The sequence below is a fragment of the Ictalurus furcatus genome, chromosome 17, assembly GCF_023375685.1.
Source record: "Ictalurus furcatus strain D&B chromosome 17, Billie_1.0, whole genome shotgun sequence".
Classification (NCBI taxonomy): Eukaryota; Metazoa; Chordata; class Actinopteri; order Siluriformes; family Ictaluridae; genus Ictalurus; species Ictalurus furcatus.
In genome coordinates this window covers 3,072,575-3,089,317 of record NC_071271.1, presented here as the reverse complement: position 1 = coordinate 3,089,317, position 16,743 = coordinate 3,072,575, and the positions used below count along the sequence as shown (strand labels likewise).

The following is a 16,743-nucleotide window of genomic DNA, read 5'->3' as shown; positions in this document are numbered from 1 at the left end:
TGGAGAGGAGAGTGATGTAACCAATTCAGAGATGAGAATTACTAGGGAGCCATGATAGAGAAGGACCAATAGGGAATTTCACTACTCCTACTCTTTTACGATGAGTGTCCTGGGATTTTTAATGACCACAGTGAGTCAGGACCTCAGTTTAACATCTCATCTGAAAGACAGTGTTGTTTTTACAGTATAGTGTCCCTATCAATTTTCTTGGGCATTAGGACCTACACAGACCACAGGGTGAGCGCCCCCTACTGCCCTCACTAATACCACTTCCAGCAGCAACCTTAGTTTTCCACAGGAGGTCTCCCATCCAGGTTCTGGCCAGGCTCAACCCTGCTTAGCTTCAGTGGGAAAACTAGGCGAGAACTTTAGGGAGATATGGCTCTGGTGTATCAGGTGACAAATATGAGCAAATTAAATGTTAAGACTTATCCACTGTTTTTAGAATTTTAATGATAAAGTCCATAAATTCTGGGTAGGTTATCCAATGGTTATCTACAGTAAGAAATCTGACTTGGGTTGACAATGAAACCAAATGAAGGGCAATGAAACAACCCGTAACATGGAGGCTGGGGTGAAACTAAAACATTCAGAGAAAAAAGGGAAGTTGATGAAAAATAACATAAAAACGTCACAATAGATTTCACCTACCATGGTAGATATCCTGTAAGGAGCCCCCTCCACAGTACTCCATACAGATCCAGAGTTTATTTGACCTACAACACACACAAATACAAATTTATCTGTCTAATTTCTATACACTTAATGCATCTATACATGGCAGGGGTTCATATTAAATGTCTTTCAACACTGAACACTCAATTTCAATGATATCTTTGTGTAGCAAATGCAGCAAAAGGTTTAGTTTACGGTCTTGCACTGTATGTGTGGTATTTGGGAAGCTTAAAAATTTGTTCATTTTAATGCCTTGGCTTAGATCTTTCTAAATTTAATAAATGTTTCTCAATTACCAACACAAATATGTTCTTTTATCAGATAATATAACATAACGCCTGAAATTCAGTGGAGATTCATCTATCAACACAGAGCACTTTTAAATCCATAGACAGGTAACAAACTTACAAACAGTACTGTGCTAACTAAAGCTTTATATGATGTCAGGTACCTCCGGGGCTATGCCTCACTTTTAGGAGGTAGAAAACATAAATCCTGAGACTGCCTGAGTGCGACTGTTTGGTCCTTGTGCAAGATCCTTAATTATTAATATTATTACCAAAGACCTTAACCATCAACTGACTTGACTGTAGTGCTATAGGTTTGGGACGGGTTTTGCCACACAGAATACAAGTGTCTGGGAAATACATAATATAAATCATGTTCTAGAAGAGCACAACTTACCAATTACCTTTGAAATGATCAAATTTCCTGCTCAAATATACCAGGCTACCTTCAAAAAGCTCTTTATGAACTGTGTTGGTTATGCTAGAATAATGAAACAATAAAACCAGGAATATCCTGTATTGGGTAAAGCTAGAAATTGTTCTTTGACCCAAAGGTAGCCACAAAAGTTTTTGTCATTATACCTTTTATACCTTAACTAGAGGAGTTAACATGGGAGTTCCCATTCCTGCTGTTCTAGAAGGAATTAGTTCCCATCCTACCCACTTCCTCAGACTCTATTGACAAATCCCACTCAATCCTGCAAACACACTTGACCAATCCCAACATCTCCCTCAAACACTCTTGACCAATCCTACCCACTCTGATAAACACTCTTGTCCAATCCCACCAAGCACCTCAAACACTCTTGGCTAATCCTACCCACTCTGATAAACACTCATGACCAATCCCACCCACTCCTGCAAACATTTGACCAATCCCACCCACTCCTGCAAACACTCTTGACCAATCCCACCAACTCCCTCAAACATTTGACCAATCCCACCCACTCCTTCAAACACTCATGACCAATCCCACCCACTCCTGCAAACACTCTTGACCTATCCCACCAACTCCCTCAAACATTTGACCAATCCCACCCACTCCTGCAAACACTCTTGACCAATTGTTCCTGCTCCTGCACTTTTTTGTTTGTACCTGCTTACAATCTTTTATGACTAACTTATTTGGTTCTATTTCTCAAAAAAAAAAAAAAAAAATTAGTGTAGTGTGGTTGTGGCATGGCATGTACCATTGCCACATCACAGTTCCAGGGTCCCCCAGTTCGATCCTGACCTTGGGTTACGGTCTGTGTGGAGCTCCATACGTTCTCCTCGTGTCTATGTGGATTTTCTCTGGGTTCTCTGGACAAGCTGGTAGGCAGACTGGCTATGCTGAATTGTCTCTACATGTGAATGAGTGTGTGAATGTGTGTGCATGGTCCCTTTTGATGGACTGGCTTCTCATTCAGGGTGCATTCCTGCCTCATACCCTGTGTGCCAGGGAAAGGTTCTCAACTCTGACCAGGTAAAGTGTTTACTGAAGATTAAAGCGTAAGCATCCTATAGGCTCTCATTTTATATGGCTTCTCCCGACAGTAAGAAAGTTTTTTTTTAAAACACCCACTCCTGCAAATTTTTTGTTGGGTCCTGTGATATTCCAGTCACAAAGCACACCTCTACTTTAAACGAACAATAATATAAGGAACCGTTTCTGGTTATACAAAGTTTCCCTCCAGTCTCTGACCTGATGTAGCTGCCGTAGTAGGCCACAATGTTGCTGTGCTTACAGCTCTTCACCATCACGATTTCCTGCTGGATCACCGAGAAATCATCCTCTGAGAGAAGAGAAGGAAACAAAATCCAATCAACAAGAGGACAAGGGTCTACACTGTATCTCTAGAACAAGGGCTGTCCATACCAAACTTTTTGGAATTCCATGCAATGGATTTTTTTTTTTTTATCACTCCCCAGATTCCGCTTGTTATCTCATACTGTACTTACCTTATATATTATCATTTTGAATAAATTTACATTATTGCATGTAGGGGATTTTAAACGTTACAATCCACTAATGCAGCTCATATTCAAATCACTAGTGGCTGAATAAACTTCTACAGTGTTCATTTGAGTCACTGTAAATGTAATTTCCATACTAGTTCTCACAAAAATTCCCTTACCAGGTTCCATCTTGATTATCTTTATGGCAGCCATTTCTCCTGTCTGTTTATTCCGGGCCTGAGGACACACACAAATACAGATACATAGTCATAATTAGGAAATGTTTTTAGATGTATGGGGTTACTCATCCTTCACAGGGGTAGATCACCAATTACGGTTCTTTGCCAGTAACTGTAGGATTTTATACTATTCACTACATCAGAAGTAAAAAAAAAATTTGACAGACTAAGCTCATGTTGTGACACAATCTTGAGTTTTCCGTGCATTAGCAGACAATGCTAAGTATAATTTGTGGTCATATGTAGTCTTCTTTAGCAATTTACCAACACATCTGAGGTAAATGATGATATTTCTGGTGAATGTATCTTGTTTCCACTGTCACTGTGTCTTTACATTGTCTTTACAACTGACATGGTTGTATAACAGCTTGCTAAATGTGTAATTTTGGTCATGTGGAGTCTTTTGTTAGCAATTTACCAGAACATCTGAGGTAAATATTGATATTTCTGGTGGTCATATCTCATTTCAACTGTCACTGTGTCTTTAGAAAGTTAGTATAAAGGACATAATTGCTATATTATAGCTTGTTATAGTCATTAGCCAGCTTATACTCAGTGGATATACTTCCCAGCTGCCTAGCAACAATGTCTGTAACCACTTTCCTATGTTGTATCAGTATCATACACTGAATCTGTGTTTCATTGCCTGTTTCCTTTGTTTATAGTCTGTTTGCAAGTTTAGTTCCACTATTTCTCTGGTATGTCTTTGTTTTGCCTATCTGCACACCCTTTTAATATGGAGCATGGACTTGGACAAGCTGAATAAAAAGCATATGAGTTTATATTCTTTTACTTCAGGGTGAAGTTTTGTGAAATAAAATAAAGCCATTGTTTAGTGTGCATGCTATCTTATGCTGACGTTTTGTTTGTCATACAAAACAAAAACCACCCAAACTGTACGATTCATTAGTCACTACATTAAAGTGCAAAGTATGTTTTCTTCTGTTTACATTATAGAAAAATGATAGATTTCAGAACATATTCCGTTCAATTAAAAAGTTCTCACGGAACGACGACTCGATTTCTGTAATCATAATTTGTTTGAAAAACAATCATATTTGTAAGAGATGGCGTTTTCACCATCAGCGTAACCGAACAGTGACGGTGACGGACCACATGCACACCCACTGTTGTTCGAGTTAAAAATAGGTGTTTGACTTTAAGAGTGGAAAAATGAAGTAGTTGGGCCGCGGGACGAGGTCGGAGAGAATTGGGGGTTAACCATGACTTAAAAATAGATACAGAGATGAGAATGGCCTACAAACAAACAAACACACACATAAACAGTGACTTTTTGACAAACAAGAGGGAACTGTCAGACAATTATGATGACAGCATGACATGTCGTGCGTCAGTGTCCGCGGTAACACGTCACTTACGTAGCAGCTCTGAAAAACAACGAAATATTCCAAAAGTGTTTTTTTCAATTCCAAGTGATGCAGTAACACTTAGTCATATATCACTCTAATGTAATTTAGGGCTTTGTTTAACTGCATTACAGTTACGGGACATTTCGTTGTGTTTTGTAGATGCGTCGTTCTTGTCGGTAATAATAATAATAATATGAGAAAGAGTAATGTTTTCAGTGTTTTTCGAGATGGCTCCCCCATTAATGGAAGCAGCTTGAGGCAGATATTAAGAATTTAGCTAAGGTAAGCTGAGGTAAGTTATGTTAGCCTCGTAGCTCCATAGCAGAATTAAGTAGATAAAGGCGACTAAGTAGATCAGATGCAAAACACATCTTCGATTACTTGTATACGAATGGTCTGGGTTTTTTTTTTTTCATAAACAGGACTGAGTAAACCACAAGAGGACATGTTTTGCAGGTCAGGCTACACTTGTTAAAGGTCAGGACAGAGGAGTTTATTCTGCTGAACAGATAGAAGAGAAAAAAAGTCGACAACAGATTCTCTCTCGCATCAGAAAGAGGGTTACGTTTTAGTATCACGCTTGGTATTCCGTGCTCTTATTTCCAACAACGCCTTTTCTCTCGTCCATTTTACTTACACTAACCCTAACCCTAACCCTAGCGCTGTTGAATTCTTGATTCTGATTGGCCAGACCGTGCTTTCTATAACAAGAGCTGATAATCACAGGTTTATATTAATGCACTCCTAATTTGATTGTAACTGAAAACTCACAGTATGGTACACGCTGAACAAATTATGAAAAATGCTGTAACAGTCAGAGGTAACTGTAGCTGCAACTGTAGGTGAAGCTTTGTGGTTTCTCTCTAACATGACAAGCTGTGGGGGGGGGGTGTTGTCTGATTAGCTTCAAGTGAGAGAAAACAGGAAGCTGGTGATAGAAGGAATATTTATAGCTGCTATAACATAAGTGATACTGCATTTTTTGCGGACGGTCTACAAAACTGAACGTAACTAGAAATGGGTAAAAGTTTGATGTCTCGTTCATTAATTATTTAAAATCACCAGGAAAACGCTGTTGAAGGTATAATGTGCAGTTTTACAGTATAATGCTAGAAAGCTAGAAATGATTTGCATGTACATGTGAATCCTTAAGTAACTAGAAAATAGTACTAAGAATATGCACTATAAAAATATATAAAAACGCTAATTTTACTGATCTAATTATGATCCAAATATGGGGCAGATTGAAATATCAGAATATCTACTGTTTTTGGTTAATTCTGTATTTTTAATTCATGAAGAACAAGAACATATAGCGATACTAAAGTAGCTATGTACTTATTTTTGCCTTGTTAAATCGTTTACTGACATAAAAGCTTATCAAATACATACATCACAAATCAGGAGCTTGACTTACGTGGAAACTCCGACTAGCCAGCATAGATTCATACAGCGTAAATTAACATTAAGTATTAAGTATTACGTTTAATAAACTTATTATGTGTTTGTTCGGATTTAGAAATGAATATGTTTAAATAAAGGCATCATGATGAATTTAAAACAACATTTTAATCCATGTCATATTAATACAGTTACGTACTGTGTTAATTACGCTTGAATGCTTAGTAGGTACCCATGTGTGTAATGTTTGTATTTATCACATTTATCTTCAATTAACAGATATATACAATACGTGGAATTAGCATGTTAATGAAGCTACTAATGTCTGTAGCTTGGTAGTTTTTGAGTATTTATTTAGGTCAGAGGTTCGAAGCTAAGCTGTGATAAAAGATTGTATGCATGAATATGCAATATGTAATAGAATTAGTACGGATTTAAGATTGTTAGTACATCGCTAAAATGACATGTAATTAGTGCATAATCATGGTTCGTTGCATTCGTTTGCAGTAATGATTAATTAGCACATAATGAAGCATGAATTAACTTAGGATGGGTTAGTTCATATGCAGACAAGTTTTCCAACGTTTTGTAGTCTATATTACTGACTAATTAGTGCGCGCGTTTTAATCTAATTAGCATGCATTTCTATGTGACGAGCAACTGAACTTAAAACGACTTTTAAAGCACGAAGGTGAAGGTATCAGTTTAGGCATCAAAGGTTTAGTTTAGGCTTGACCTTAACTTCTTTAAGGATAAGAGACACGTGGGTAGAGAGAGACAGACAGAGGCAGAGAGGGAGAGAGAGAGAGAGAGAGAGATAGCCCGAGATACAGATAGGGGGGAGGTATATATAGGCTTGTTGTAGATTATAATCTCACTTCTGTATTTCTGTTTTCCCTCTACAAAGAGCACCTGTTGATACACACACACACACACACACACACACAAGTTAACCATGATTATGGATTGATTGACAGTTATAATAAATGTATATCTAATATACAATAAGACATAAAGCCAATTTAATATACAGTGTATTTATGTCATTAGTAAAAAATTAAGGTTTAATTAAGCCATTCTGCATTAACTAGTTTAAGTAATTAGTAAAACTAATATTCATTTTAATATTATTTAGCATGCATTTATATCTTATATGTTTTTGGTAACTATGTAAAAGCCTTTGTATTGAGATTTATTCTGTAAATGAATTCACACGGCTAACTTTTAATAAAATTAGCACGCCTTTCACGTGAAACTTTTAAGAAACTCATTAGCATTATTACCTTGAACTTAGCATGCAATCATTTATGCTAGCATATTAGTAAAGTAATAGCTAATGGATATTCGTAAAGATAAATTAATGAACATTTAATATTTATGTGGTGAAACGTTATCTAAAATACATTGTCGTTGTAGCTCCAGTGCGGCAGGAGAATCAAACGTCCACTTCATTTGGGTAAATTGTGTAAAATCAGAATTAAAAAAAAAAAAAAAAGTATTTATTTATTTTTAGTTAAACTATTTCTTTAATCTTAAAGTAAAGAAACTTATTGTAAACTAAATTTGCACATATTGTATTACGCATTGGCCTCTTTAACAAAAAAAAATCATACAAATAATTCCAACACAAAGTTCTTTCTACATAAATCAGACTAGTTTGTGTTGTTTATTCAAAACTGAACTCTGTGGGCGACGGAGAGATTATGGTTTGCCGTGTAGGTGGAGGGAGACGCGTACATCACACTGCAGCCCACTATAGGTGTTTCCTTCTGCACACACACACACACACACACACACACACTTCTTTGTTACCTCTCACTCACCTTTACCCCTCTTCATACTTACATTCCCATGTCTGTACTTTGAATAAAAGTGAACTGAAATCACACATGCTCGCAGGTCTAGTAAGTTTCACTTGGACACTCAGATATTCACAATGACTTCCTGTATCTCAGATGTAGCTCAGCTAATAAACGAAGACGTGTTTTGGTGTGTGACGTTTGCTCTGGTTTGGCTCTGGAGTCAGTGTTATTGTTAATGTAGCCAATACATAGAGAGTAAATATAGCTAATCTGTAAAGAAGCTACCAGTTTAGCAAACTGCACGTCTAAATCGTCACCTCCAAAGACATTCTTTGAGATGTTTAATGAAAGAACAGAACATAAACCGGCATTCGAAGAAAAAAAAACAAAGAAATCAACAAAACAAATGCGAAATATATCATCGTCCGAATCACTTTTAACGTCCAATTCTGTCTGCAAGCTTTAGGCCACGCCTCCTGGCTGAGTCTGATGCTGGTGTGCTGAAGAAGTAAGTCAGTAGCTTCAAGATGGGGCTACAAGTGTTCTGAGCTTGTTTAGTTCTTTTAGATAGATAATAACCTGTTACGCAGTGTCAGAAACTACATCAACATGTCAGTTGCACACGCTACAAAACAGTTTAAGGTAGATTTGGTGCAACCAAGTTACAGCTGGATAAACACAAACTAGTGGCTACTAACGTCTTCAAATGTGTTCATTGTCTTCACTAGCAGCTTCTATATGCAGTTCACACTTTTGTGGTATTCTCAACTGTTTTTCAATATGGCAGGTCACAAGGTCATTTTTTCATAATGTTGACTTAATTTTAGTCACAATGGTCTTTTCTTAGGAATTTGAGGGAAATCTGAGGGAAATTTTGATATTCCCAAATGGTTGGGTCTCATTTTCATTGTTCTTAATAAACATGGCTACATGCCAGCTAGCTACAAATTTCTTTTGTACATAGTCTTTAACCCATATATCTGAGAGAAATATTTGAGAGTTGAGAGTTAATATTTGTGACAATTTCATTAATATTTTCAGTCATTTCTACTGTCACTTTGCCATTACATTGTTCTCAAATGAGTAAATAGCAACATGGCAGCCTTGTCATTTTAGCCATTTAGAGTCTTAGTAATTTACCAACACATCTTAGCCAGATGTTGATATTTCAGAGAGTGTCTCATTTCCTCTGTCACTGTGTCTCTGCATTGTCACTGTAAACAAATTGCCTACATAGCAGCTAGCAAAGATATAAATTTTTTAGTCATATAAGGTCTTTTCTCAGCAGATTATTAACACATCTGAGGATAATGTGTCATTTCCATTGTCACGTTGCTATTACATTGTTCTCAAATGACTAAATGGTGACATGTCAGCTTGCTAAAACTGTAATTTTAGTCATATGAGGTCTTTTCTTAGCAATTTAGCAACACATCTCAGATAAATGTTGGTATTCCTGACAATTATGTATCACTTATACTGTCGTTGTGTTTTTTTCTGTGTTCTTCTTTTAAGAATTATAAGCCGGTTATGTTCCAGCTAGTTAGAATTGTAAGGGTATGTTGGTGTTGATGTTGCTCAGAGTTTTTTTCTTAGTAATTTACCAGCACATCAGAGGGGAATTAAATAATGTTCATAATATTCTTTCCAATTTATCGACATATCCGAGGGAAATGTTGATATTTCTGATGATTTTGAGTCTTTCCAATTGTCACCGGTCTTGTTTCATTGTCATCATAAATGACTGGACACATGCAAGGTAGCTAAAATTGTTATTTCAACCATACAATGACTTTTCTTACTGATTCAGCGACACATCTGAGAGAAATGTTGACATTCTAGACATTTTCATAGTATTTCCACTGTCACTTTACTATTACATTGTTCTCAAATGACTTGAAGGCTACTGAACGTGTCACCTTGCTAAAATTGTCATTTTAGTCATATGGGGTCTTTTCGTAGCAATTTACCAACACATCTGAGAGAAATGTTGAGATTCCTGACAGTTTTGTCTCATTCCTGTTGTCACTGTCACGTTACATTGTGCATAAATGAGACTTTCTGGCTACATGATAGCTAGCTAAATCATTTACTCTTTTGTAGTAACAGTCAGGAGTCATTGGGCGTCCGTATTGCCAGATCGCCTAGCAACACTCAAGTCTCATGACTTTAACCACTTGAACAGCGAGCGTCGTGTGTCTTTGACATCCTATTAGCTTTTACCTTAAGTATGAATTTAAGCATCATCTGGTGCACCAAGGCCTATTGTGGCATTCACCGTACGTGTAATTCTAGGGCAGCTATAAAGGAGATCATCCTGTGATGATATCAGCTCTTTTCCTATCTATTTGAGATGTAAGATACCCGGCACGTGTGTACAACCTCGGCTCAGATCAAAAACATCTCCGTTTTCACACTATTACTTACTAGACTTGGCAATCATCCATGCACAGAAAATTCGCCTCCCTACGCAAACACATAACATCATGTGCTTCTACTTCATCTCTCAGAATGCAAATTCTAACATTTGTAAGGTTTAGGTTCAAATCAGGTTCTGTAGTAGGTTAAACAGTTTATCATTCTTCTCGGTCTCTCTCTCTCTGGGGAGGAAAAGGTCCCACATCCCCTCATTTGCATTTTGCACACTGCTTTAACACAACAAAGCTCCTAAAGAGGTTGAAAGAAAGAAGTGAGACTACAGAACATGTCACCTACTTGTATAATAGGCTTTTTGTCGTTCTTCTTTGTCGGAGGTGATATTAGACTCGCGATTGTTGTATCTATACATAAAAGGAGGTCATTCACTAATGTAGTCAGTATTAGTAGCAGGCTAAAATTCTGAATGTCCAAAACAGGGTATCACAATCCCAATAAAAGCTTGTAAATTATATATGAATTTGAATGATAACGGTTAGGGTAAGTAGAACTGACCTCAAACATTTATTTGGCGTCCATTTTAGATCATTTGAGTCAAACAGATCAACGAGCTTGCTTAAAAGACTGACATTTTCACCAGAGGTGTTTTCCCTACATGGTTCTCACATAAACCCAAACATGTGACCATCCCAAACCACACACCTTATTCACTATTTATATAAACACTAATACAAACATCTCACTATCGTTAGTTCACTGTGGACGTGTCCCAAACCACACAATGTACGTGTAGTGGATGAGTAACGTTGGCAAGTATTAAATCCAGTTCGATTGAAGGGCTACAAATTCTACAAAAGACTGATATCTTTTGTAAACTTTTCTGGCTACAAGGTTCAGCATCGTGAATCTGATTAGCTCTCCTCACTTCCGTGTTTCTCTTCCTCTGTTTTGCAGTGGGCAAACTACTGAACACAGCAAGTTTTTTTTGGAACAGGATGTAGTCATAAAACTGAAAGAAAGTTCATAGACTGTTCATTTTTTTTACATTCTAAAAATGTTTGAAGCAGATTGGGATAGAGATCTATGACAGGATCTATAACAATTTCCCAGACTAAACAACCATTTCATTATATAGGCCAAATAAACGCCATCGCAAGTATCTCCTGATCATCACTTCAATGTGGTCATGTCCCAACCACATTAAAACATTTGATGATTCCCACATAAAACATATAAAGGTTAGGGTTACTGACCCACACATCTTCCTTTATCTCTGCCCTTCTTTTTCTCTGATATTTATCCCCCAGACCTCTGCATTTCCTCCTACATTCATCAACACTTTCAGCTTAATCATTTCCTCAGTAAACTGCTAGATTCTCTACACGTTACATGGAGTGCTAGTTAGCCTGTTCAAGCTAGCACTTTATCGATGTGGTTTGATCCGAGTGTTGCAGTGGGTGTCCTGCAATTGTACATCTTCTGTATCCTGATAATTATTTAAGTAAATATAAAATATTCAAGCTTGCAGAGTCGGCTGTTCTTCATAGCTGTGTGCCAGGTTGGGAAGAAGAATAGAGAAAAAAAGCATCTGAACAAACTGTATATATATATATATATATATATATATATATTATTATTATTATTATTATTATTATTATTATTTAAAAACCTTCTCAGGAAGACACAGTCAGCAGTGAGACGAAACAAGGACACTTCAGAAGCCATAATAAAAAGGTGAATAAAGGATAAACTTAGTTGACTTAGTTGGTGCAAATCAGACTTCAGGCAGACTTCAGGTGTTTCTGGAAAAGCTCGTCATGTCACAATGTTCAATAGTTTATTTTCCAGCTGGGAAAAAGATACATGGATGTGAGGAGAGCTAAAGAAGGTCCTGAAGCTTGTTGCCAGAAAAGTGCAGAATAGATACCAGACTCTCATCTGAGGCAGTGATTAATCTGGTTTTATTTCTTGCCATTGGCATTCATTTAATACGCAGTTTAATGAAAACAGTCCAGGAGCACCTTTATCTAAAGTAAAAGAGTCAATTCAGTGCAAATTTATGAATTCAGGCTTGTTATGATGAAGTAGTGATGAATACCGTAAGAGAGGGAATCAGGTAAACCTGCTTTACATGTAAAGGTATCCTTTAATAAATTCGATTTATTGCGAATTTTGAATATATAATTATGTCCAAACCTGTATTTGGGTTGGACATAATTTGGGTTGGACTTTTACAAGCCTGTAAAATGGCACCGTCACATGGACATGTCCCAACCCACACACCATGTTCAATATACTGGTCACAGAAACACTGTGGATGTGTCGCAAACCACTCAAACTATCCTAGTGCAAATATCGTCCACACGGCCACAAACATCTCACTGTGGACGTGTCCCAAACCACATGTCCTATTCGCTATATTGGCCACATAAACACCATCACAAACGTCCCACTATGGTCAGTCCACTCTGGACGTGTCCCAAACCACATGGACTATTCTTTATATAAACCACACAGACATACTGATCAGTCCATTCTGGATGTGTCCCAAACCACATGGACTATTCTTTATATAAACCACACAGACATACTGATCAGTCCATTCTGGATGTGTCCCAAACCACATGGACTATTCTTTATATAAACCACGCAGACATACTGATCAGTCCATTCTGGACGTGTCCCAAACCACATGGACTATTCTTTATATAAACCACACAGACATACTGATCAGTCCATTCTGGACGTGTCCCAAACCACATGGACTATTCTTTATATAAACCACACAGACATACTGATCAGTCCATTCTGGATGTGTCCCAAACCATATGGACTATTCTTTATATAAACCACGCAGACATACTGATCAGTCCATTCTGGATGTGTCCCAAACCACATGGACTATTCTTTATATAAACCACACAGACATACTGATCAGTCCACTCTGGATGTGTCCCAAACCACATGGACTATTCTTTATATAAACCACGCAGACATACTGATCAGTCCATTCTGGATGTGTCCCAAACCACATGGACTATTCTTTATATAAACCACACAGACATACTGATCAGTCCACTCTGGATGTGTCCCAAACCACATGGACTATTCTTTATATAAACCACACAGACATACTGATCAGTCCATTCTGGATGTGTCCCAAACCATATGGACTATTCTTTATATAAACCACACAGACATACTGATCAGTCCATTCTGGATGTGTCCCAAACCATATGGACTATTCTTTATATAAACCACACAGACATACTGATCAGTCCACTCTGGATGTGTCCCAAACCACATGGACTATTCTTTATATAAACCACGCAGACATACTGATCAGTCCATTCTGGATGTGTCCCAAACCACATGGACTATTCTTTATATAAACCACACAGACATACTGATCAGTCCGCTCTGGATGTGTCCCAAACCACACATCATATTTACTATACTATTTGCATTTTGTTTTGTGAATGTGTGGTGGATTGTGGGATTACAGATTATCAAGGGTACAGCCTGCATTTTACTGTGAATTGGTGGTGGTATGTTTGGTTTCTTTTTGTCAACATGACCTTTGCATATTGCTATTTATGAAATTGCACCCAACCAACCCACAACTGATTTAGCAAAAGAGGAACTTGAGGTTCTAACAGTAATTGTTTACCATCTTACATTTGGTCTCACTGCTGTATGCATGGTTTTTCTTGCCTTCACCGCTTGACTCTTCACCAGTTATCCAGGCCGCTTAAGTTTTCCTACGAATGTGGAAGTGCATGAATCATTTGGGCTTTCGGTTTGCTGTTTCTCAGAATTCACTGTTTACCTGCACAGGTGTGCATTGCACAATGACAGTTTCCTGTCAGCCTCATACACACACACACACACACACACACACACACAGAGAGAGAGAGAGAGAGAAAGAGAGAGAAAACCCACAACTCTAAACCACTTTTTTTAACTTCAGTCCTAAACTCTAATTCTAAAGCCTTCAGTCTAATCCTAATCTCAAATCCCAAATTCTCACCCCAATCCTGAACTTTAACTAAAGCCTAGCTCTAATCCTAAATCACAACAGTAATTCTAAAGACTAACTATAATCCTAAACTCTAATCCTAAATCACAACTGTAATTCTAAAGCCTAATGCTAATCCTAAACTTTAATCCTAAACTCTGACTCCTAAGGGATCCTAAATCCTAATGCTAAAGCCTAATCCCAAGGCCAAACTCTGATATTAAACTCTAATCCTAAAGCCTAACTCTAATCCTAAACTTTAATCCTAAAGCCACACTCTATTCCTAAAATCTAACTCCTAAATCCTAAAGCCTAATTGTAATCCGAAATCATGACTCTATCTGCTAACTTTAACCCCTTGTTCTAACGCTTTACTATAATCTTAAACCCTAACTCAAACCCTTAAATTCTAACCCCTAATTCTACTCCTAAACCCTACTTTTAAAATAAGAAACCAAATTCTAAATTCTCGTTTTTAACTCCTTAATGTAACCCTAAACCTAAACCCTACTTCTAAACCTAGAACATTATTTAACCCCAACACCAAACCTTAAACCATAACTTTAACTACTAACTCTAAAATACTCTAAAAGTTTCCTTTCAAACCTTAATTCTAATCTTAAATCCCTAACTCTAACACTAAAACCTAACTCAAAACACAACACTAATTCTAAACCCTAACTCTAATGTCTAATTCTAACGCACACTCATGAACAAATATCACACACACTCCTTGGTGCGGTGTGACTAGCAGAATCTTCAACATACCCTGTGTACAGCTCATACATCAAATCACATATTTCTCTCTCTCTCTCACTCACACACACACACACACACACACACACACACACACACACACACACACACAGAGTTTTCAGGTGTGACCAACATGAGCACCCCACTCACACACAGAGGCCTTAGAGGGGAGTCAGAGGGGCTAAAAAGTACCTAGAGTTCAGTTCTAGACTAAACTTTCCATCTAAAGGAATTCTGGAGGTTGACTCCCCCCATATACTGGTATAATGGAACAGTCTGGCATGTAGGAAGATTCCCCATACACCATGCGTGAGGGAAAAATGTGTAGTAGAATTCATTCTAACAGTTTGAACAAGCAATGGTGGTCAAGAACAAGATGGTGGTTGCTTTAGAGTGTCTGTGAGCATTTATTATCTAAAACATCATGGGTCCAAACACTAATTTCGGTTGAGCTATTTAGAGCCAGATGTAGTCACATGACGGAAAAGTAGTTCACAGCATCACAAGTTTAAGATTAAAATGGCAAGTAACCAGTATACTGTCAAGAGTTTGCATCATGTTCTGGGAAAATCCCATTCAATTCAATTGGTATTTATAGAAATAAATCAACGTCTGTGATTGGACAGCTGCAGCGTCAGCATCCAAGTAGGCGCTTCTTGGCTGTATTTCGGTCCCAGACTCTCTAGCGAATGTTAGAAGTCTGTCGAGAGAAATTCTTGGCTAGTTAGTTCTAGTGCACATGCACAATTTCGCATAGCAATAAACGGTGTAACAGTTAGTAACGGTTGTAGAGTTGTTTTTTCGCACAGACCGGTCGGGGTTGTGTCCCGAGGCGTAACTTCGCACCCATAATTGGTGCAACAGAGCAAAATTCTGACCTCTGTAAGACTTGAGTCCTCAGTTTACTGTAAAAAAACAAAGACAAAACAAAAACAAAAACAAAAACCAGGGCCTCTTTTTTTCTCAAATGACAGGAACAGAAAAATGAGCATAAACCGAGCCACTGAGACTTAGAGGCGTGCACTTATAGGAAAATAATCAACACCAGCATAGTGCGATGCGATGCGGCTCAACGTGAAGCTCCTGTTTCCGTACTGAAGTTGATTATTTTCCTATAACCCCACATCCTGAAGTGTTTTATTCCTCTTATCCCCCAGCAGTTTGCCAACATTTACAATGTTTCATTTATTAAATAATACTACTCATCATACTTTTTTTTATCCATTCGTAGGCACATTTAACCTTGTGGAACATTAAACATCTGCAAAGCAAGTTAGTTCCTAATATCACTATCACTTATGTTACAGATTCCTTTACGATACATTCGAACATCATTCCCTCACCAGCCACTGACCTATTCGGACCTATTTAAGACCTATTTAGAGTGTGTGTGTGTGTGTGTGTGTGTGTGTGTGACCATAATAATCAAAAACAGCATGACTATTCACAATGAAATGTGAATTAATGGAGTCCAATTAATGGGTTCACAGGGACCTCTTTTCTCTCACGTGATGAGAAAAGAAAAACGCTGTGACGAATGAAAATTGAATCACACTGACACACACACGGACTCGTACACACGGTCGGACTGACGCTCGGCTATTAGGAGCACTATAATATGGTGAGGCGAGGTTTAACAACACACAAAACATCCATTGAAACTGAACAACGCACTGCTGTGGAGTGGGAGAAGGATGGAAGAGCATTCAGAAAGGTTCTGGAGAATGGGCATTTCCCAAATTTGTTGTGGGTAATGGCACTGATATATACTAATATATACTAATATATACTAATATACTGTATATACTAATATATACTAATATACTGCCTCCCGTTGACTTCTTAAGTTGTATGCACCACCAGAAGACCAGCATTGGTGTC

At 37.7% G+C, this 16,743-nt stretch overlaps 1 protein-coding gene across 1 annotated transcript in view; it reads right to left on the bottom strand.

Moving 5' to 3' along the window:
- Positions 1–16,743, bottom strand: part of LOC128621125 (mitogen-activated protein kinase kinase kinase kinase 5-like) — a 40,736-nt gene that overhangs the window by 21,342 nt on the left and 2,651 nt on the right. The window contains exons 2-4 of the mRNA XM_053646617.1: positions 3,080–3,137; positions 2,647–2,737; positions 652–716 (exon numbers count right to left, since the gene is read on the bottom strand). Of these exons, the coding sequence (XP_053502592.1) occupies positions 652–716; positions 2,647–2,737; positions 3,080–3,137 (214 nt within the window). The remainder of the gene's footprint in view (positions 1–651; positions 717–2,646; positions 2,738–3,079; positions 3,138–16,743) is intronic.